The sequence below is a fragment of the Ornithorhynchus anatinus genome, chromosome 19, assembly GCF_004115215.2.
Source record: "Ornithorhynchus anatinus isolate Pmale09 chromosome 19, mOrnAna1.pri.v4, whole genome shotgun sequence".
Lineage (NCBI taxonomy): Eukaryota > Metazoa > Chordata > Mammalia > Monotremata > Ornithorhynchidae > Ornithorhynchus > Ornithorhynchus anatinus.
In genome coordinates, this window is record NC_041746.1 from 29,884,335 (window position 1) to 29,908,122 (window position 23,788).

The following is a 23,788-nucleotide window of genomic DNA, read 5'->3' on the forward strand; positions in this document are numbered from 1 at the left end:
TAATGAATCAGGGAGGCAGTCAAACAACTGTGACATACTTAAAGTTCTTTGGAACTGGCCCGACCCCTGAGATAAGTCATAAATAATCAGGCCTACGTCTGCACTGTCCAAAGGGCAGAGTAGTTATCAAAGATAGTCTTGGTTTCACCCATTTTTCCTGAACTACTTGGCAACTGCACAATCCTCCACTTTGCTTCAGTTGTCTACCCTTGGCCTTTGAGTATTAAAGTAAGTGAGCAAAGGAATTAGAAAACCATTAATGGGTAGCTTGATAGCTTGCTCTGTTCTCTGGAGAGTTCCCAAGGTAAGAGGATGAGACTATAGCAATGACATTATCTTTAAAAAATACCTGAGGAGAAACACTTAAGGAATCTGGGACAGAGGAAGGAAAACTGAATTCTAATCTCAGTTCTATCACTGACCTACTGTATGAGACCTTGGGAAAGTCACTTAACCTCTCTAGGGTTCAGTTTTCTCATCAGTAAAATAGGAGATTATTAATCAGTGGTATCTACTGAGCACTTTCTGTATGCAGAGCACTGCGCTATGCGCTTGGGAAAGTACAATACTACAGAGGAGGAGCTTAGTCTAGAGAGGAACCTTGATCAGACTGAGTCTGATATAATTTTCTTGTATCTCTTTTCTAGCACTTAGGCCAGTGTGCAGTACAAGATAAGCATTTATGACATAGTGTTTATAAGAATGTCAAAGGAACTTTTTTTATTAATAAAAGTCTAGTTTCTCAAGAGAGGTCTTCATTCCGTTAGAGCATACACTGCAGGGGGAAAATGCCAATTTTCAAAATTAATTAAAATTTATTACGACGTTTAAGTGTAAGATCTCAACTTTCAAATTACAGATACATGTCTAGCAGGCTAAAAATGGAAACAGAGTTGTGAACTAGCTCGTAGGCTGAAAATAGTATTTAGCCAAGAAGCGGCTATTTTCTAAACTCAAAGAAAGATAATTGATGGGTTGCTGAACAATTCAATGATCGAACCCTTATTTTACATTAATTTAGCATGGCCAGTGGAAAGAGAATGAGATTTAGAGTCAGAAGACTCAGGTTCTAATTCCAGCTCTGCCACTGGCCTCCTGTGTGACCTTGGGTATCTTTCTCAACTTTTCTGGGTCTTAGTTTCCAAAATGCAATGGGGCTCAGTTACCTGATCTCCCTTAGATTGTGAAATCCAGGTCTATCCTGCATGTAATACAGTGCTTCGAATATAGTAAGTAATTAACAAATGCCATAATTATTACCAGAACAGTCTACTGTTATTAAAGTTGAACCTATGTAGTTTTTCTCTGTTCAAAGATATTAACTCATTTCAATAGAGAAATGTTACAATTGGTCATATTTATGTTGCAATTCATGGCACCTTTTTTCCTTCCTTCCTGCTGCACCCTAATATGGTAAATTTGGACAAAACTAAAGGTCCATGACAAGAAACTTAAATGATATTATCTATGGAGCCTTTATACTGTGACTTATGATATCCTTCCCTTAGTCAATTTTTCAACTTGTAGTCAAACCAGAGAAAAAGGGAATAAGTAGGATTTCTCAGCAGAAGGATGCTTTAATTTTTTTCAGCAAACATATTGCAATTTTATAATAGACCCACAAATTAAGCATTTTGTCAAAATTTTTCATTATTAAGAGAAAGGCACATCAGTTGCTTTCTATAATTACAAATAGGATGTTCAAACACTTTTAAAACAAGGAGCAGAATATAGATTTTTCCACAATTTAAAGCTTTTCATTATTTCCATTTTAAAGGTAAGTAAACTTGGCTTTTAGTCCTTTTATACCCTGTCAGAACCCTTAGGTTTGAATTTAGTGCAGAAGGAACGTGTCAAAAGAAATGAAAGTCTACTGAGTGTCTAGGGAATGTAAATATCTCTCTTCTTTGGCCTCTAAGGATTGTTTGCCCACATTTTGACAGTCCATGAAATCTTTGACACCAAGACCTGTCAAACAGGACAACTCTTCTAAACTGATTCACCATTGAAACTTCTATTTTTTTAAACATGATGTCTATCATTCAATCCAAAAACACCAAAAAAACTGACCTGATGGAAATTTAACTTTTCTAGCCTGGGCTTTTCCTGTATTATCTCTTCAGGAAAACACTTGTCTGTATAATTTCTCACTGATGACAGTGGAAAGTATCAGATGAAAATAATAACAATATCAGCCTATATTCCTTAAGATTATTTTAAATCCACCTGAACTTCTACTTTATTTTCCATTCCTAGCACACAGACCGGGCATCTTTTATCATTAATTAGAATTGTTTAATACATTTGTGAGAGTAGGACAGCCTATTTTGGGGGGACATTCTACCTATTCTATCCAGTACTAGGCAAACATAAGCAAAACCCTGAAAAGAGATGCAGACATTGGGATGTTGTACTCCTCCAAGAGCTTAGTACAGTGCTCTGCGCAAAGGAAGTGCTAAATAAATACCACTGATTGATTAAGGAAAGGGAAGGAGGGAATTGGGAGAGTGGGAGTGTGGAGATTTCTAGCTTGGGAAAGAAAGCGAATTTGGAAGTAACCCGACTCTACAAAGCTCAAGTGAAGTATAGATTAGAATGAACCAATCCTGCTCTGTGAATTTGCTGCTCCTCAAGACCATATAACGTTGCAACCACTTGGGACCAGGCAATCCTGGGGTTTCATAAAAAATATTATGGTCAGAGTTCAAATTTCATTTGGAATGAATTACAGGAAAATGGTTCACTACGCAGCAGAATTCATGAAACTCTCAACTTGTTTCAGTCTGACATTTGGTGCTAAGACAAATATCTGTGATGGTGATAAAAAAAAATTATAGGGTCCCCAAATAAAAAAAAAGTCCATACACAAAATGAACAGTGTTTAAAAAAACGAAAGACTTCCATTTTAAATGTTTGATAGATGGATCATAGGCTTATCTAATTCACTAATGTAACTCTGTCAAGGGGGTTGTGACTTAGGAAATTCTGGAATCCAATCACAGCCCTGTTTCAACAAAGTGTCAGAAATAGAAAAGGGATGGGCACGTGGAGTCTGGGATGTCTATAATGGGATAAGCAGCTCAAGAGCCTTGGGATACCTTTATATCCCACTCTCCCTGCACAGGAGATTGAGTCCAATGTACTTCCTGACAACTGCGGTCTTTCAGGTCTTGTTTCCAATCACACCAAATAAAGTTACTAGGCTTTAGTTCCTGCGAGATTACCAACCACATACTGGTAGTTTCTAAGTATGCACAAAATACGCAGCAGTGTACTAGCTCTACTTGGGAGCAAGAAACCGATCTCAAACACCGGCTAAAGTCATAGTCAGAATAGCCATCTTTTTGTGGACTTCTTTAAGTCAAGAAAAATAATTCACCATTCAATCATACATCTTATATGAATTTACCCAGGCATTTCTGTCTAGCTATGCAAAGTAGAAAAGAATATGTGCATTTTTATCTGTGGATAGAAAGATCCCTCTATCATCTCAATGTTTTCATTTAACCTACATCTTGATTTGACATATCCCAATAAGGTCGTTCTCCGTATGACATCACTTCCCACATAACTATTCCATAACTCCACACATCGCTAGCTGACGTAAATTTCCGATATTGGATGGCTTCAGGTGCTGTCCATCGGACCGGAATTTTTCCACCCTGCTTAAAAAGAAAATCATTATTTTCATCAAGTAAAAACTGAAATAATGCACTACACATGAGACGTTTACACACTGCCTCTAAAATAGCTATTTAAAACAAAGTGCCTTTATTTAAAACCTATTCTGAATTAGACTTCTATTATTTTTGAAAATCCCAGTAAATAGTAAAAGAAAAAACAAGTACAATTTTCAACTTTTGTTTGCCTTAAAAGTGAGAGGTTTTCTGAAAAGTTACAACTAGAAAGACAAGAGAGCTGGATTTCTGTGTGGGTGTGCAAATGGGAGTTTCTGGGTAAGATTATTAGTATGTATTTCTTCCTCCTTTTCATCCTGTTTCTGCAGGCAGCAAGTTTCTATGAAAGAAGGGTAAATAAGTAGTCAGTTCTATCTCATAACATATGTTGTCTTTACATGTCTTGGATATTGCATTGTTGGGGAATTAGGGAACAAACTACCACAACATTAATCTGTCCTAATGGACATGATTTCAGAAGAAACAACTATACACAATCAATTATGAGTACCATGATACAAGCCTCTTTTAACCTGCAGTTTCCAAAAATGTAGCTCCCACATTATTGGGGAACTGACTGTATTAAAATTCAGTATATCGATTTATCTCTCTCATTGCTCAATATCCATGTAGAATCTTAGGCCCTTAGCCTTATAGAAAAAAGCAAACAAATGCTCAGTAGTAGAAAGGAAACTCATCATATAACTGTTTCTTACGGTCGTTGTATAGACAGCTTCTGGGTCATCTTCAATCACTCTGGACAGGCCGAAATCGGACACTTTGCAAACAAGGTTGCTGTTGACCAGGATATTACGAGCTGCTAGGTCCCTGTGAACGTAGCCCATATCGGCCAAATATCTCATTCCGGCGGCGATTCCTCTCAGCATGCCCACAAGCTGAATGACGGTAAACTGTCCATCGTGTTTCTGAAAGGACCACAAGATTGAGGATTCATGAATACATCTCTGTAACTTCAATTTATTAACTTAATTTAGTATCTATCACTCCCGCACCAGTATGCAAACTCCCTGCAGGCAGGGATCGTGGCTAGACTCCAACTTCTACCCAACAAAATCCAAGTGAAAGGTAAAGGATGAGAGGACTGGCATTTCAACACAAGAATTAAAATCTGCTGTTCTCATCTAGCAGCACAGAACATAAACCTCTCTCATTCTGGCACCCTGCTAGAGGTAAGCTTCCGGGGGCCTTAACTCTCAACTCTAAGCAGCTCTAAGCAGCTTGTGCTGCTTGTGCTCTAAGCAGCTTGTGCAGTTTGTGCTCTAAGCAGCGTGGCTCAGTGGAAAGAGCCCAGGCTTGGGATTCGGAAGTCATGGGTTTGAATCCCGACTCTGCCACGTGTCAGCTGTGTGACTTTGGGCAAGTCACTTCACTTCTTTGGGCCTTGGTTCCCTCATCTGTAAAATGGGGATGAAGACTGTGAGCCTCACGTGGGACCACCTGATTCTCCTGTATCTCCCCCAGCGCTTAGAACAGTGCTCGGCACATAGTAAGCACTTAACAAATACCAACATTATTCATCTGCCAAGCAGTGTGGTTTAGTGGACAGAGCATGGGCCTCGGAATTAGAAGGACCTGGGTTCTAATCCTGGCCCATCTCATTTCTCTGTGTGAACCTGGGAAAGTCACTTACCTTCTCTGTGTCTCAGTTACTTCATCCATAAATTGGGGATTAAGATTGTGAGTCCCATGTGGGACAGGGACTGTGTCCATCCTGATCAACTTGTATCTACCCTGCAGCCTAGAACAGTGCTTGGCACACAGTAAGAGTGTAACAACTACTCCTAAGTATTATTATTACTCACTTTACTGTACCATTCCAAGTGCCTAGTACTGTATTCTGCTTGTAACAGGTATGTAACACATACTATTAATTGTAGGGGAACGATTAAACACAGGGAATTTCTGCATATGAGTGACAACGCTACTCTCAGTGGAGACCTGGTATTACACACTTGTGAAGAGCCAGAGGGAATTTTAATCCCCTAGACTGTAAACTCTCTGAGGGAGGGATTTTGTCTACCAACTCTATTGTACTGTACTCTTCCAAGTGCTAAGGTCAGTGCTCTGCACATATTAAGCAATCAGTTAATACCACTGATTGATAAATACGTAGAGTCTGATTTTCAAATGTTTCTTCTCTAAGACAGAGCCTAGAGATACTGGCATTGCTAGGGTTAGGCACAGAAGCAAACATTCAAAAAGGTATTAGGCTATATTGTGGTTTTATTCTTGATAACATATCTTAGGGCAAGGTAACCTTTTTAAGAACATGAAATATATGTTATATTTCATTAAGACAAAGGTTTCCAAACCAAAAGGTGAGGGAATTAATAGCTCTCAACAGCCAGATGGGATCATCCTCTTAAGAGAAACTCTAATTTGTTGCAAATGAACTGCTGCAAACCTATCACTCTGCTTGAGCTATTCCAGTCTTGGTGCCTGATGCCCCCCATGGTGATTTTTTAACCTATGTGGCTCAGAGGTTGCCTTCTCCCTCAAAGCAGCATAGCAGACATTTAGAAAGAGCTTCCAGTCCTGAATCGCAAGATGCCGAGGCTTAAAGATAACAAGGAGAAAGGCAGGTTAGGCTGATGCTATTCATTCTGAGCCAATCTTCCCTGTAATATTATTTGCTTAATATTCTTGTTAGCTGGTCTAATCGGGGATAAAGGCTAGAGAAGGGTTTCTCTCTGAGGTTCAAATCTACGAAGTGAGTTTACTGAATCCCCCCACCATCTAGGCTTAAACATTCCAATGCTATATGCGTACGTGGACTATAAAACCAATTGTCTGCTGATTTGTCATCTTTAATGCTATCCAAGGATGTTTTTACCATGTGGTATCATGTTGTGTGGCATTTATTCAGGGGAATAAAAAGTGTATGATAAGAATTTATTTATAATTCATTGTTCATACTATATAAACACTTCATTCATTATTTTGAAAAATCTCAGGATCCATTATTTACTAAGTGTAAAGCACTATGCTGAATTCAGAAATCATTCTATATTCCTGACTTTACTCCCTAAATGAGAATATCATGAAAGATGCTGCCTAGCAATGGCAGTTTATGATACATTTGCTGCTCAACATTATTGTTTTTCCATCATTGTCAGAAGTCCTATTACTGTATTTCATTTAGAGATTCCTTTACAATGACTTCCACCATACTGAAAATATAAAATGCTAGTCTGAAGCATATGTTCGTAATATAGAGCTTCAGGTACCTCTTGTCCTTAACTTAGATCGGGAGCAATAATCAAAACCACTATTGCTTCTCCACACTGTACCACTTAAAATGCTTCAAAATGTTTTCTTTGGGGTCCTCCGGCTCCTCCAAAACACTGCCTCCCGTTTTAATGACACTGGACCATTTTTTGATCTGTTAGGGTTTCTGACATTCCCGTTTTCCACTGTGACATTATTTTATGATACTGAGCAGTATGACCTAGTAGAAAAAACATGGGCCAGGGAGTCAGAGGAGCTGGAGAAGCAGTATGGTGTAGTTGATACATCAAAAGCCTAGGAGTCAGAAGATCAGGGGTTCTAATCCCAGCTCCATCACTTATCAGCTAGGTGACACTGGGTATATCACTTCACTTCTCTCTGCCTCAGTTACCTCATCTATAAAATGGGTATTGAGACTGTGAGCCCCACGTGGGACAGAGACTGTGTCTGGCCGGATTTGCTTGAATCTACCCCAGAGCTTAGTCCAGGGCCTGGCATACAGAAAGTGCTTAATAGATACCACAATTATTATTATTATCATTAGTTCCGGCTTTCTCAATGACCTGTTGTGTGACCATGGGGAGGTCACTTCACTTCTCTGTCTTTCAGTTCCTCATGTGCAAAATGGAGATTCAATATCTGTTCTCCTTCCTAGTTAGACATCGATCCCCAGGTGGGTTCTCATTACCTTGCATCTACCTCAGGGTTCAGTAGACGGTTTGCCACAGAGTAAGTGCATAACGAATACCACAATTACTATTATTATTATCATCATTATTATTATGTCAAACCAGTAGCAGGCCATAGCAACTTGGAGAGTTGAGAAGTCTTCCAGGTACTCACTCGAAGAAATGCATCTAGGGCTCCATTTTCCATGTATTCTATTACGATCATGACTGGCTTCCCTGAACAAAAACCAAAAAAATTGTTTGAGAAAATGTAGCCTACACAAACAGTGCCTTTTTTGGATGAAATACATATTGCGTCTTTGAAGGGCTGAATGGCTGAGATTATGAGTGGTTCCCGATGCCTCCAGCACTGTTACTGAGCTCTAATAAGTCTTTAAATGTCTGCGCAGAGCACAGTCATGATTCACAAAATTAAACCATACAAATCAAAATGTCAGTGTGTTCTCCTGACTCCTGCTGTGTGAACAGGACTCCGACAAAGTGACACTTTGGATAATATAAAAAGACATAAAGAAATCTTATCTTTCTGTGTAGACTTTGTAGCTAAATGAGTTTTTTAAAAAATACTTAGATGAAATGTCTTCATCTCTTAATCAGGCATGTCTCTTAATTTTTTCCCCTCACATTGTTGCCTAAATGAGGTATTATTTTAGTTAGTTACACACCAGGAGATTATCATCTTAAGAAAGCATAAACCTATGCAATGGTGAGTTAGCTGAGTATGGATAGAGTGCGGAAAGTTTACAATATCTCAATCACATTTCTCTCACCTTTAACCCCTTGCTCATGCTCTCCCCTCCTGCCTGGCACTCCTTCGCACTTCATAACCGACACATCACCACTTTCCCCATCTTCAAACCCATACAAAAATCACCTCTTTGCCAGAAACCCTTTCTTGGCTAATTTCTCCTCTTTTTACCCTCTTTTCCCCCCTTCTGCATCAATTATGCACTTTAACCCTCTAAGAACCCCACTTTCATCCTGATAGCACTTATCTACTTACATTTTGTTGCTTCTTCCTACCTGTGCTTTATTTAAATGCCTTTCTCATCTACTTTATCCCAAGTTCCTTGAGAGCAGGGATTGTGTCAACCTACTTTAGCCTTGTTCTCTCCAAGCGCTCAGTACAGTGTTCTGCACACAATAAGCACTCAATAAGTATCACTGATTCATTGATTTCTATCATTAAGTTCATAAGCCACAAAACAGTTCTGAAGGCCTCACCCCTGGTAACAACTCCTTCTAAGTGAACAACATTTGGGTGGTCAAACTGTCCCATGATGCTTGCTTCACACAGGAAGTCCCGCCTTTGTTTTTCTGTGTAGCCAACTTTCAACGTTTTTATGGCTACCGCCACGTCTCTCTTGCCTGGGAGTTTCAGACGACCGCTGCATACTTCTCCAAATTCTCCTGGATAAAAGAGGCAGGCAGGTATATTTTGATTGGCACGAATTCTGCGTACTGTTCAGTGTTTCAAAGAAAATTTAGTACAGTGACCTATTTTATATGAAAAGACACATTTTACTTAAAATAAGCTGTTTCTACTCAACAGTTCTGTAAAACTGAGAGGTTATACTGAAAACTTCACTTCAGCTGACTGATCAGCTACTATATATAGATAAATATACATAAAACTATACATATATATATTTAAAACAGTTCAGACACAATGAGGTTGTTTGTGAAATGAAAGACATGTATTATGGATAAAACCTTGAGACAAAGAACACTTTAGTATAGTCTCAGAGTCCACAAAATTAACTATTTAATTACCTTCATGACACTTTCTTATCTCAAACAAACATTGGATAAAGAAAACCTTTTTATCCCGAATCCAGTTATCCTATCCTTGTGGACTTAAAGTAGGCTGCATAACTTGTAATGTGTTTTCAAGACATAATCACATACTCTCCATTACCACTGTTTTCTCTACACTACAGTCTTTTTTTTTTCCAGTTACAAAGCAGGCTTGTTGGTCATATGAACAGGTGTGCCAGATTTCTTGATTCTTATAGCATCTAATTCTTCTTGAAATTTAGTCATTTGAGAGAAGAAGAAAAAAGTATTTTTGGCAAATTAAAGAACTGTCTCTCTTGCCACAGAAATCTGGGTGCCTTGAGCTTGAAGAATCTGACACTTCCTATGAATGCAAAGATGTGGAACAAAATTTCCAACGTGAACACTGCAAAGCACGAAAAGGAAAAGTGTATTCTATATGACTACCATCCAATTCTTTTAGGTAAAATGATATGAACACATTGGCCCTATTTTCTTTGTGAAATAGAGAGTCCTTAGCTTTCTCAACCATTAGGTGTAAAAGAAAAATGAAAAATTAAAAAAAAAAGGATTTCATAGGAAAGTGCAGCTTCATTGAATCTATCAGCTCCGGTAAATGCAAAAGTTCTACACTGGAGATATAATTATTCGCCTGTCATTATGATGTATGACTTTCGATCTTGGCTAAATGGAACAGCTGAAGAAAGAAGCCACAGCAGCCTTACCTGCGCCAATCACACGCTCAATTTTAATACAAGAGGCGTCTAGCTCCTTGGCGAATTGATGGACAGCTCTATTTGGGTCCTCATAGGTTTCAGGGTCAATGTAGGTTTTGGTGCCTGGAAATTTAACTGTAATGATGTAAGAAAGCATGACTGTGATGAAGCAAAGCACTTATTGTGCAGTCAGCCCAGGAATTTCATTATGCAGAGTGCTCCTTGGAACCTTGACCTGGATCCCACATCACCAGACACGAAGCAGTTTTACAAGGCTGGAGCAGGGCGTGTATGCCTGTTTCTAGTGGCGAGCTTTGGCCCCCACGCAGAGACTACTCTGGGATACTTCCTTTCTGGATCAAAACCACAGACATCGACCACGCTGGTTACCAGATTAGGTGATTGGTTGGGTCTCCTGGCTCTGAGCAAGACCTGAGGAACGTTTTGGGTCTTTTAGTTATCCTTCTGGTTTGTTTGAAAGAAAACCTGTATAGATGTTCACCCGACAATTAACTCAGCGGCAATGAGTGTTGGTTGAGGAGCGAAGAGGGCCATCCCAAAGATCCGGCTTGGGCCTCATCTTGAGGGCCACCTCAGGCCACGTCTACACAGCACAGACAGAAGTGGTAGGATGGGCAAGGATTTGGAGTACTCGGGCTCAAGGTTGGGCCATGAGGGAGAAAGTCCAGGAAAGGATTCTGGAATGCAAGTCTGGGGACTATAAAGCCACAGACCGAATGGACCTCAACACTTTTGAAGGAATATGAGAATATAGGCTATTGTCCCCAACCCGCCAACCCACAAACCCAAAGGACTTCAGGAAGTTAAAAGAATTAAAATGGCACCCAGGAGCATCTAGGTAATAAGTGTGTTCCATTAAACCCAACATATTGCCAATCATGCATCTCAAAATAACCCATACACTTAGCGATGAAGATACGAAATAACAATGTTGCACTGGCCAGCTAATAAAATGCATAAATTGGACCCCACCTTAAACAAAATCTCTATGATTTAACAAAGTTGTCAAACAGTCTTTTATTGAAATCTTCAAATGTTTCAAGTAAGAATTACACACCGTTATAATTATTACACCCAGGGAGCAACAGTTGTATTTATGTTTTTAAATTAGATAACCATTGAGTTTTTTCAAGAAGGTAAACATTCAGAATCAACAGAAATGAAGCAGAAAAAGTACAAGGGAAAGTGTGAAAGAGCCCCACCCAAAACCTAGGATTTTCCTTGTATATTTAGTTTATCCAAATTTGATTAGTGTATTTAAAAACGGCTGTCCTACTGCAGCTTATAGAACGGAGAGATGCTCATTTGTCACTAAACCTGAACAAAAAAACAAGAAGGAAAGAGAGGGAGGGAGGAAGGAAAGAGAGAGCATGAGAGGGAGGAGAAGAAAGGAAGAAAGGAAAGAGAGAGACAAAGAGAGAGAGAAAGAGGGAGAGAAAGAGGAAAAAAAAGAGAGGGAAGAAAACAATAGGTTAACCTCCTATATTGTTTTTTCAGGCAGGCAGATGGAGAATGAGCCATTCTCTCGTGGTTGTGATAAGGGGTCTGGATCGGAGGTAACCATGTATACTTCAAATGGGTCTCTCTCATGGTTCTTTATTCAAGCTGTCATAAAACATTTTGACAGGCCAAAAGCTATTTTGGCGTACCATCATGAAACAAGGGGCTGGCTGGGATTCGAAGGCAACGTGATAGAAAAAGGATAGGAGGAAACAAAATGTAAATTGATCTGCTTCACTAAACTCCTCCGTAGTGCTTTTTACCTCTAAATGCAGCATTTGGGGCCATGGTGAGCTGAGAGAATTTGGGATAAAGATGGGACATTCTATGAAATACCAGGTTCTAAAAGTTAGTTAAAATGGGAGCTTTTCAATTTTCTGGGAGAAATTGTTTTCGTATCTTAGCCCAGAGAAAAAATGGCCTGGATTCTTCAGAAATAGAGGGATACCGGATTGTCACTGTAGTGTTATAGTTCACCCCACTCTGAATATGTTTAACACATCATATTAAAGGCCAAACTTTTCCATCAAAAAGATCTTGGAGCGCATCCTGACTAAAAGCTCAAATTACCATACTCCATGCCAGTACCAGTAATATAGTTTAGGTTAAACTGCTTTTATGACTTTTTTCTGACTTTAGATTAAGGGTACCTGGATTTTTTTTTACAGCAAGTTATAAACAATTACATTATCTATTTTCGAATCCTTTGGCCAGAAAGTACCAGTAATTTATTTTAAAAAACCATCTGCATTTCCCAAGAAATACACCTCTGATACTTTGGCTTGTATATAAAGATTAAAGCACATTCATTTTGCCTACCTGGATCCCGCTGCAAACATCTTTCAATTCATTACGGAATTTATAGAGAGGTCTTTGGCTACTGAATTCTCTGGTTTTGTTTTCTATGCCTCTTTGTATGTGTTACATGGCAACTCGGGGTAAAAGACTGATAGCTACTCTTTGTAAGTGTATTTACAAACCAAAACGTAGGAGAGGAGAGGAATATTTCTGGGAGATTTACCTAACTGCAGTAGCGTCAGAAAAGATGCAGTGAGTGAAACCTGATAGTGACTGGATAATAGAATGAACCGCTGTTGTTGCTGCTGCTATGAAAGTGATAAAAGATGAGTGGATACTAGCCTTCTGAAACGGATGGTGCAATATGCTTGTCAGGCCTATATTTTGCCTGTATAAATTGATATGAATGGATAGTGTTCCTAATTTATAACTCCATTTTGCTGAGGATGCCAAGTTTCTGATAAAGTCCTCTACCTTCTACCTAGCAACATGAATGGCAGATATGGCCTGAGACTTAAATGGAATGGGCACAAGCCTCCTTCAGTCCTTACAAGTGCTCCTTTACAGCACACAGAAGAAGCTAACAATAGGAGGTTTTGCCAGATTTGGAGAGAATGACTTGATGTGTTTCCATGCTCCCTCTGTTTTGAAGGGATGCAAGGTTAGATGTTTATACGATACCGCAGTTATCACACATCTTGGCTCCTAGAATTCTCCCACTGGAAGAATTTACCCACTTTGCCAAACAGTAGAGTATCAAACTCATGCTTTAAATGCAAGTTCTTAAAACTGGTTATATTCCACGAAACATACAGATTACACTGGGAGGCATCAGGAGACAAGGATTCCAGGCTAGTTTTGCCACTTGCCTGCAGTGGGACTTTGGACAAGTGACTTACTGCTCTGGGCCTCAGTTTCCTCATCTCTCAAATGGAGATTAAATACCTGTTCTCCCTCCCTTTTAAACTGAAAGCCTTGTGCAAGACTGTGTCCAATCTATCTTGTCAGCACGACATATAGTAAGTACTTAATAAATGCATTATAATCATTACTTAAAGACCACATATGCATAAGTAAAAGAACAGTAATGGAGGACAGATCTCGACTTGGAAGTTCCTTAATGGCAGGAAATGGATGCACCTTCCTGTTGTACTCTTCCGAGTGCTTATCATAGTGTGCAGCCCTCAGTAGGCACTCAATAAATGCTACCGTCCAACTTAACTGCTTTTGTGATGTAGCATTCATAGCAAGTAGCTTGCCTGACGTAGCAGCTTGGCTACTGGTCCGTTTAACCTTCAAACGTTGCATCCCCAAGGGAACCTTCTGGAGTATATGGCTGATTATTTAGCAAGCAGACAAGGAAAATGATATGCAAAACCTGAAATTTGCATCCTACATGTGTACAGACCGTCTCTGATACGAAAAAAATAATACATCTAGTATTTAGGTTTTAAATAATATGGAAGTGTTTTTTTTCATTTCCAACTCTAGAATCCACTCAAGTAGTTTTCGAGTTCCTCGTTTTCAGTGTTTTTAACAAAATGACTTTAAGTGGCTTTAGAAACACAGTTTTTGACTATCCCCTCCTCCTCAAACACTTATAATAATTGGTTTAAGAAATCTAGGGAAAGAAGCTAAACACTTACAATGAAAGTAAAGTTCTTCGTCTCCTTCTTGGTCTGCTTTGCTATAGCCACAATGCCTGAAAAAGAGAAAGCAGTTGTAATCCAAGTCACTGATTTATTTAACTTTCTATATTTGAATTTCCAGTAGCAAAAGTCTTATCTATGCAACAGCTGGCTCCTTAGAGCTTTGAATAGAATACAGAACATTTCCAGCCAGCAATCTTTATCTTATCTAATAATGGGGAATTAGAACGCCAGAGAATAAACTGAAAACATATTTCTCTCTAAAATCTCTCTGTGATGCCCTGAAAAGAAGGAAATAATCAGTGGCAGCTTTGAATGGTTTCTTTCATACCATACCCACCAAGCAACTCCTGCCATCTACCACTTGTAAAGTAGGGAAAAAAAACCAATCTACGGTATCTCAGAAACATACACTAGTTTATCATCCTCTATTGCATAATCCAGATAGGTTTATCAGGACCTGAAAGTTTTGATTTTCATTTAATAATCGAGTTTGTTTTTTCTTATTACTGTTTGAACCGTGAAGGGTACCTAATATATGAACAGGACATGTGCGCAATTGTGTACTGTACCTTCTGCCAATGATGAAGCCAAAAACCATGAAGACCAGTATGATTGTTCCGGCCACAGCAACCACAGCTATGATAATGACAGGGTTCTGTTCACTGGAGACTGCAGTGGCTGCAAACAGAGAAGACCCACAGAACAACTCAGCATGCGATGAAGGCACTAGAAAGGTTAAATCAACTCTAAAGGAGTACAAGGTGATAATCTGTTTACTTCCTCAATTTGGAACTTCTTACATGTATTTACTCTGGAAAAGAGCTAGTCTAAAGGAAAGTACCTTTTATTCATTGTTGATAAGGGTTAATTTATGATAACACAGCCATTTTAGATAGACTAAGTGGTGGACTAGTAATTCTTATTTTCTGGATACTTTGTTAAGCGTGATCGATGAACAAATGTAGCTCTAACTCTATGTCATTGTGTCACCTGGGCCAAAATAGTGCTCCCACTTATTTAGCCCTACCTCACAGGGATAGTCTTAAGACAAATCTCACGGTGCCTTTTCCAGTCATCGTTAACTCTTTATTTTCATTTGGTCAGTTCCACTGACAATCTGGTTTGGAAAGAAACCAGCCACTTTTTTTAAGCCAAGATGTCTTTAAAATTCCAAGAGCTGTCATCACACAGATTAGCTATGTCTGGAACCACCAGCCTTCTGGGCCCAGAGGGGTAGGTGAAGCAGCAGGTAAAGTGGAAACTACTTTGTACTGTGTGTAGAGACAAGGGAGAAAATCCCTAGAGAAAGCAGCACATTACACACATATCCATCCAAGCTTTGCCAAGGGAGCAACTTAAAATCCTCCTTCCTGTCCATGGTCTACTGTCAGTTATTCTTGGTTTGGGAATACACTCTGGAACTGATGAAAGAGTGAGAATAACTCTAGCTTCTGAGCCGAAGGTGTTACTCACTATCCTTGCTTAGCACCTGCTGCTTCAGTCCCTAAAGAGCCCACAAACGATGGCCCTTGTTTATATGGTCTAAGCGCTGAAATAACCAATCAGAGATTGCTTCCAAGGGTACTTTCCACCTCTCTGCAGATATTACGGGTGGAGAGAGAGTGGGGAGGTTGTGTGTGGATGGAAAGATTTATGCACATGTGGGTTGGAGCTATTTTTCCACACATCACGTGGCTTCCCGCGGGTCTAATTCACAGCTCAACTTGGGCTCCCAAATCCCATTAGCCTTAGAAACAGTCTCTAGCGAGACTCCGACCTGAGGTAAATGGTAAACTGGAATTTACGTCTCTCTGAGCTTTCCTATGTCCTGACATGCTTGGAAAAGCTTCCCTTGCGCTTCAAATTTTTTGAATGGAACAAGCACGTACTTGTTCACCTTCCCTCTTAGACTGGGAGCTTCTTGTGGGGCACAGCCTGTCAATCTGATCATTAGATTTATACCTGTGCGAATGACAGAGCCTAGCACATAGGAAGCACTCAAAATATTATATCATTAATAATGATTAATTGTACTTATAGTATTTGTATATTAATGATAATAATCAATGATAATGTTATTTAATAATAATAGAAAAATCTTCCCATATATGCAGCCTCTCTAGAAAATCAGTCATAAATTTGTGTTTTCTTGAAATTGAGGAAGTTTGTGGTTTAAGGGATTCCCAAATCATGTATAAACATATTAACCACTGTAATCAAATACCATATACTTTCCTCTAAAAGCACTTCAACAATGATTCCTCATTTATTCTGAGACCTGGAGTTAATTATTGACATTTGAGGCATCTATCATTTTTGTCCAGACTAGAAGATCAGAAATAGACACCTAAATGCCAAATTTGTTTTCTGGGTAGAAGAGCCAAGAGATGCCTCTTACACAAAAAAGGCAGCTTTCATATCATGGTTCTGTCTCTGAGCTGGGTCAGAGGTTACATGACTGACAAGCTAGGACAAACTCCCTGCAAAAAGAATGATTTCCATCAGAGTTTTCCTGGCCAATGTTCACAGCCCTGAGACCTGCTTAGTTGGTGAAGCCTTAATGCATTGTGGGTTTGTAAAATGGAAAGCAAATTCCTGCTCTAGGGTGTTCAGTTCAATCTGGAGATAATCATACAGTCATGCATTAGAAGTGTGCTTATGTTTCCTCTCTCCAGCAAAATTCTCATTTATTGGCACTCCTTGTAATACCCAGGTTTCAACCAACATTCAAAATATAATAATCTTGTATGGTATAATTTCAAAATTGAGGCTATGTTTTAATGGTTTTAGTGGAAAGACCATGGGATTAACTAGTTAGCAGGGTGTTTAATTTACTAGATAACTGGGTCTAATCCTAGTTCTGCTACTGGTCTGCTTTGTGATCTATGGCAAGTCATTTAACCTCTCTGGGTCTCAGTTTCCTCATCTTTGAAAAGAGGATAAAATATCCGCTTTTTCTACTTTTACACTGAGAGCTTCATACAGGGTAGGGACAGAGTCTGACCTGTCTTGTATTTACCTTAGTGTTTAGCATAGTGCTTGACACATTGTTATTATTATTAGTATCAGTACATTTGTAAAGTGCTTACTGTAGGTCAAGAACTCTTCTACACATTGGGGTAGATGCAGGTTAATTAGGTCAGAAACAGTCCCTGTCCCATGCGGGGCTCACAATCTTAGGAGGAGGAAAAACAGGAAATGCTGAACCTCATTTTGCAGATGGGGAAACTGAGGCAAAGTGAAGTGAAGTGACTTGCCCACTTCACACAGCAGGTAACTGGCAGAGCTGAGATTAGTCCCGGGTCCTCCGACTCGGAAGCCTGTTCACTCAGCCATGCAGCTCCTCATACACTGAGCAATCATTATTAACTGTTCACACCTCAATCAATGTTTTAATAAGATTCAAATTATCTCCTTGTGGAAAAACTAAAGAGGTGAGAATAGGAACTGTTGGAGGGGCTGCAGTGTTTTATGATGCTGCTGTGGCACTAAATTAGACAAATAAGGGGTCCTCTTCAAGTGATTTGATGGAAAGATGACTTGACAAAATAACAAAAGTTAGGGGCGGAGGCATATACCTTTCAGTTTACTCTACCCTCCTCAAGACTACCACCCTAACATTGGATCCTGGGGTGTTTATCGGCATATACTCTACTGAACCGATTTCCCCTCCTCCTTCGATGGGAAAAGGAGATGGAATAAAACAATCATATCAAATTCAGATTAGCGGGATGGTTTTGCCTAATTCATCACATCAGAGAAAGGTTAGGGATGATTACCCATTCCAGATTACACTTTGGGCAGGTTGGATTAGCTCTGTGGGAATCATACAATCAAACTGTTTGTATTTCTAATAGACTAAAATATGAATCTCAGTTCGTCTACTGCCTAATGAAATAGAGCTAAGAAGACCATTGCTGATTGGTCATCCTGAACAAAGAATGCTGTAGACAAAATGAATGAAGCACTTGGTCAGAGGTTTAATAGTGGAGACATTAATGACACACACACTTCCGCCTGAGCAAAAGCTAGGAGAAAATAACTGAACCAAAAAGAAAAATCTGCACTATAGACGAGGTTGATTTTTAAATGTAGAAAATCATTGGATTTTCCCCAGAGATCAGAGTTCCTGCTATTTCAGAATATTTCAAGAATTGTGAGACTACCATTGTATCTATTCTGAGATACGGAATTTGAAATCAGATCCAAGATAATAAAGATGTGACGATGGCACTCTCGCACACTGTCACATCTAGCATCAGATCAAAAAAAAACCAAACAAGTGATCCCCAATGATTCAAGTGCATCCTTAATCTTCAGCATAATAGTGCTCTCTGCAAAAGGGAAATTAATGTGATGGGATGTTCTACTGCCCAAGTGGAGTTTTAAATATTTAGGAACTGCAATGTTGCACTCTGTTATTCTGGACTGGATTCTAACCTCTGTGAGTTACAGAACACTTACAAAGTCATTTTTCAACTGGGGTGACACTTGTCTTTCAGCTATAGAGACGAGATTACAGTTCAAATTAGAAATCATTTGTGTGATCTAATATTTTCAAAGACACACAAAAATCAATAACTCTCTGAACACACTCATTTTGGGGAAAATAATTTGGAGCTAAGAGAATATGTAACTTAGAAGAGGCTAAAATGATTACAGAAACTAGTTCAATGATCACAATACAGCTTAGTCAAGGATTTTTTTTATTTTATGAAATTATCCTCTCAAGAGTTTCACAGAGGGATTGAGACGATAAAAATGAATAGAAAATAGAACGATGATTTATTAATATTTTTAAAGAACCTAATAACCCAATAATTATAAGGCTGCCAGGTCATGCCATTGGAAGACAGAGAGCAAAAGAAATGTATATTGAGAAAATTGAGAGAGACAAAATAAAAAGAGTGGGACAGAAAGGAGGAAGAGAGATAGACACAGAGAGACACTGTGACTGTCGTAACTAAAAAATTATCTGAATAATTTAGACTTACACCTCAATTGAAATGTCCTGTTGTTGGAGCACAACAACCTGAAATACCCCAAAAAAGTTGTTTGTAGAAACTTTTTTTATAAATGAGACTTCTAAAAATTTAAATGACATCTCCAGGAGGTTGTTTGTAGGAGCTTGACCTGAATGTACTTATGAAGTTCACATCAGCTGGGCAGATATATTAATAAAATCTACTCTACAGCATTTGGAAACCTCATGGATTCTCCTCATCACATATATGCACATACACATGATCATCTACCCAGTTTTATGAACCTCAGAGTCCAGCCACAAACAAAGAGGAAGGTTGGCTTACTAAACCTGTCATGTCCTGATGCTTTGCTTTCTTTCATATGCTTTTGGGCCATAGGTTAATCTATGAAGGACGCATATTATGACTTGTAAATTCGAAGTTCTCATATAGTGCTATAAGCCCATCAGAAGAAAGGTGCTTTGTGGATTAAGAAACAAGTAAAAACAAGATCGCATATATGATAATATATTCATGGAAATTCCACTAAATAAATGAATCAATTATTCTGCTCTTCACTTGATTTTGTTTTGATACTCAGATAATCTTTAGGCTAGATAATCCTTTTATTTCCTGGATAAGGCAAATTTGGAGATCAGTTTGACTATGGCACTTTAAACTTACTCCACAGTTTTCTAGTACTACCATGTAAGACTGCTTGATAAAGTTAAAATAACTTGCCTTCCATCAAAACTAAGCATTATCACAGATGCATAAAATACCAAGATGTACAACCTTTTCAATTCTTCTGATACCTGTAATGAGCAGAGATAGCTAGCAAACTAAAGTATCTGTAAATACTAGTTGATCCAGATCCTCACCTCACATAATTCTTTGGAAATCATACCACAGAGTTACAGAGGGTGAGAATCCGAACCATAGGTGGTAATTACCTTCAAACATTTTACCTGTAGCTTCCTCTAGTGTAGCAACATCAAGTCTGGGACTGTAATTTCCATAACCGGCAGCAGTGAAAGCCCGGATCTGGAACACATACACTGTTCCTGGTTTCAGATTATTAATGGAGACGGAAGTGGATTTGGTTTTAACTGTTGAGTAGGTCCGTTCCCTTTGATCCTAGAAACAATATTTACAGGGCAGATTTCATTATTGTGGCAACTGAACAATTTGTCAGCAATTGCAGCCATTTATTTCAATTTTCCGTGCTGCTCTCATAAAGACTCCATGGGACCCTGTGGAGCATTATATTGAGGTGTTCTTAAGATGATATAAAATGTAAATGGGAAGCACATGCTTTTGGTCATAAAATTACAAAGAGAAAATGACTGCCTTTACAACAATTATGAGGCCATCTCTTTGATGATTTTTTTTTCCTCCGGGTTGGATAAAGGAATGATTTAGCCATAAATAGACTCACATTTCCTATTAGCTAAACAGTGAGAAGTAACTCAAATCCTCCTCATTGTTTGTTCTGTAGTATAGTTCTTAGAGGATATGTTTATTGCTTTAAAATAGCAGCATAAAAAGTTATTTACTGATTAGAAAGTGGGTAGTTTTCTGTTTTAAACCTTATTTACTTTTTTGTCAATCAATTTTTAAACCCAATTTTCATGGATGAGTTGGATAAAGCTCTGAAAATATCTTATCTTGAAAAATGGGAAATGAGTTTTAGCAACGCTTAAAAAGTACAGTTTCAAGCGTAAAACAGATTATAATTATATTCAGAGAGCTCTAGTCCTGCTTCATTTACAGAGAGGAAATATTACAAAGGAGCCTTCAGGCTGAAGTAGAAAATGGCATATGTAGTAAAAGGTTTATTTTTAACTCTGTGGTAATTCTCCTTCATGGCTTGGCCACTCCACTTTGAGCGGATGTGTCAACAATTGTGTAAATATTTCTCCTTTCTTCACTGGCAGGAAAGAGTTGCTTTGGTCCAAGCAAAGAAAGGGTGCTGTCGGAAGGGTGCTGCCAGATGGGTCTATGTAACAAATACACTTGCGGCTACCTGTGAAACCAAAAGAGCTTATTCAAAGACCCAGATCTGTTGGCCTGGAGTACATGTGTAGGACATCTGTGGTATTTGATGGCAGAACTGGATGGGACGGTAATTACTTTTTGCAAATTGCAATTGATTTCTGTCTTTTAAGAAATATGAAACGTGCATAAAATCCACCTTGAATTCTACTACTTCAGAGCAGAGATCCTGCTTCGTTCTGAAGCATAACGTGATGAATATAATTTCTAGGGCTGATTCTAAAATATCCTTCACTGATCAAATTGTAATGAATAATAGCATCTTTCATATAATTGATCTGAAAGGGGCAGGGGAGGAGAAGGAGGCAATCTTCAAAGTGTAGTCGAGTAGAAAGAACACAGGTCTGGGAGTAAGGAGACCTGGTTTCTGGCCTTAGATTTGACAGTGGCCTGCCACGAGACCTTGGGCAACTCTTTATGCTTTAATTTCCTCATCTGAAAATGGGAATCATGCTACTGTTTAACTTGTGACTATAAAATCAAATCACTGACTTGTGAGTGCTTTTGGAAAATAAAAATATACACATTCAAATTTTTGACTCTAGGCAAAAGAAAACAGTGAAAAAGTGCCATGAAAATATAGGTTAAACCAGTTAAATTACAGGACTCAATCCAGATTGCAAATCTACCACCTATTTCTAAAATAGCATTGAAAAGAAAACTAACGATTCATCTCCAAAATGATGAACAATTACAATTTACAATTTCATATGATCCTTAAATTTACTAAATCATGTACCTAACTAAACCCAAAAGTTAATTCTATTATTACCAGGAGGATTCATGTGTCTACATAACTTCTATTCAGTTTTTCCTATAAATCTATCTATACGAAATAAATGAATGAATGTACTCAGTTTATATATGTTTGAGAATATACACACACACATGCGCGCACACACACATACAGAAATTTCTCACTTCTCACTATAGGTCAGCTATGAATGTCTTTCAGCAATCCTAAACACCATTTTTATGGGCACAAGACTAAAGCTAATGTATCTAAAAGAAGTTATATTTTCCAGGATAGCATCTTCACACATACAGGAAATAGTTTAGGATCGTTCATTAATTGAGCAAGTTCCTTTATTTGCTATTAGCTTAGTATAACAGCCTGACTCTAACAGCTCAGTACCATATTAGTAAATAAAATATAAGTAGTTTTTAAAAAAAGATAAATGGTGTGATGGACTTCTTGCCTTTTTGTTATGAAATCCTCCTTGCATTTGTGGATCTCATTCTTATCAAAACATACTAGCCAGGCATGCTGTAAGGTAGATTATTTTCAACAAGGTACAAATGGAACAAGCTGATGAAATTATTACAAGTGAAATAAAGTATTCAGGCAGTGGGTAGAATTAATGCTGCATTTGGAAGATGGTCCAAAGAAAGGATATGAAAATATGGCTCACTTCGGCAAGTATGTTATGCAACACAAGGTGCCCAAAAGAATTCCATCACTGTTTTCACTTACTTTCTCATAATACTTGATTTCGTATTCCGTGATGACTCCATTGGGATGCTCTGGTTCCTGCCAGGAAAGCTCGACACTCCTTTGCAGTACTCTTTCCTTCATGACGCCGCTAACTTGTGAAGGAGCTGTTTGGACAAGATGTGTCAATAAACAATAAGGAAATTCACTGGATGCCTCCAATCAAATGTCACAACTGATCAGTCCCTTGCCGTGCCAATTTCATTAACGAAAAAGAAAGCACCTTTTCATAGCTCGCAATTCAGGGGCTGATGAATATTCAAACAGGACCTTATTACTGCTCATAAACCATAATAGAAATTTAAATTAAAGTGCAAACAGCAGAAGATAGCATTGTTCAAGTTGGTGAAAAACTGGAAGTGATGGGGATCAGAATGACAATTAAGCAAATGCACGCTAATTAAGGCCAGAAAATATGCTTTCAGATGAATCTCCAATGATAAATTAGAAGTCCAAATATTTATTGCACATGCTGCTGCAATAAACTAAAAGAAAAAAAAAGCCAAAATAAGGCTATTCGGCAGACATCTTCTTTTGAGCTTTAGCACCAAGAATGATTAATCATTTATTTATATTTCATTTGTGATGTTTTTTGGAAAATCTCAAAGAGCTCCAATTATTTTTATTGTGAGCCATTGTGTCATTTTGCAATGCAACCCATGTCACAGTTCCTTTTTTTTTTCCCTCCCAGAGGCTTCTCAGAATTGATACAGTCTTCAACCTGTGTTATCCCAGCTTCAAGCTTTGCCACATCTTATCCAAAGGGACAGTCCTTTCTCCCTTGCTCTTTCTTTAGATAACTGAATGCTTAGTGTATTTTCATTCTAATTAGTGACATATACTCCTTTTCCTAGCTAAGACTGTGGAATGTTGCAAACCAATTTGCTCTATCTAATTTGCCCTGTGGTGATTAACTAGTTGTCTTCCCTGTCTAAATGAGTAACTTCTAGTTGAATTTCAGTGGGGTCATTATGTCTCTTGTATTATGCTTTTATCTTGTGCTGTAAAATATTTTCAGCTAATTTAATTTTCAGATGTCCAACAGTATTAATGTTCCTTCTGATGGAGAAACAAATCTATAGAGGCAAGACCAGCAGAGAGACCTCATGTTATCATTTGTGCTTATATCCTGGTTCTCCCATTTCTTGGTTATTTGTCTAATTCTAGACTAGGGAAGCCCAATGTGTCACTTCCTGCTC

At 38.5% G+C, this 23,788-nt stretch overlaps 1 protein-coding gene and 1 long non-coding RNA gene across 12 annotated transcripts in view; one reads left to right on the forward strand and one right to left on the reverse strand.

Moving 5' to 3' along the window:
- EPHA7 (EPH receptor A7) overlaps positions 1-23,788 on the reverse strand; it is a 172,774-nt gene that overhangs the window by 12,439 nt on the left and 136,547 nt on the right. For 3 of the 11 annotated variants that reach the window (XM_029047299.2, XM_029047301.1, XM_029047295.1), the window contains 9 exons: positions 22,572-22,696; positions 19,996-20,179; positions 14,648-14,756; positions 14,073-14,128; positions 10,117-10,242; positions 8,840-9,025; positions 7,770-7,831; positions 4,394-4,603; positions 3,513-3,665 (listed from right to left, as the gene is read on the reverse strand). In XM_029047299.2, the coding sequence (XP_028903132.2) occupies positions 3,513-3,665; positions 4,394-4,603; positions 7,770-7,831; positions 8,840-9,025; positions 10,117-10,242; positions 14,073-14,128; positions 14,648-14,756; positions 19,996-20,179; positions 22,572-22,696 (1,211 nt within the window). Of the gene's footprint in view, positions 1-3,512; positions 3,666-4,393; positions 4,604-7,769; positions 7,832-8,839; positions 9,026-10,116; positions 10,243-11,120; positions 11,446-14,072; positions 14,129-14,647; positions 14,757-19,995; positions 20,180-22,571; positions 22,697-23,788 lie in introns of those variants that run through there. The other 8 variants (XM_039914775.1, XM_001506722.5, XM_029047297.1 and 5 more) reach the window with 8 other exon arrangements.
- LOC114805679 lies at positions 114-21,230 on the forward strand. The gene is made up of 4 exons (XR_003753707.2): positions 114-228; positions 11,626-11,684; positions 14,602-14,839; positions 20,980-21,230. It is a non-coding gene; the product is annotated as an uncharacterized LOC114805679 (long non-coding RNA).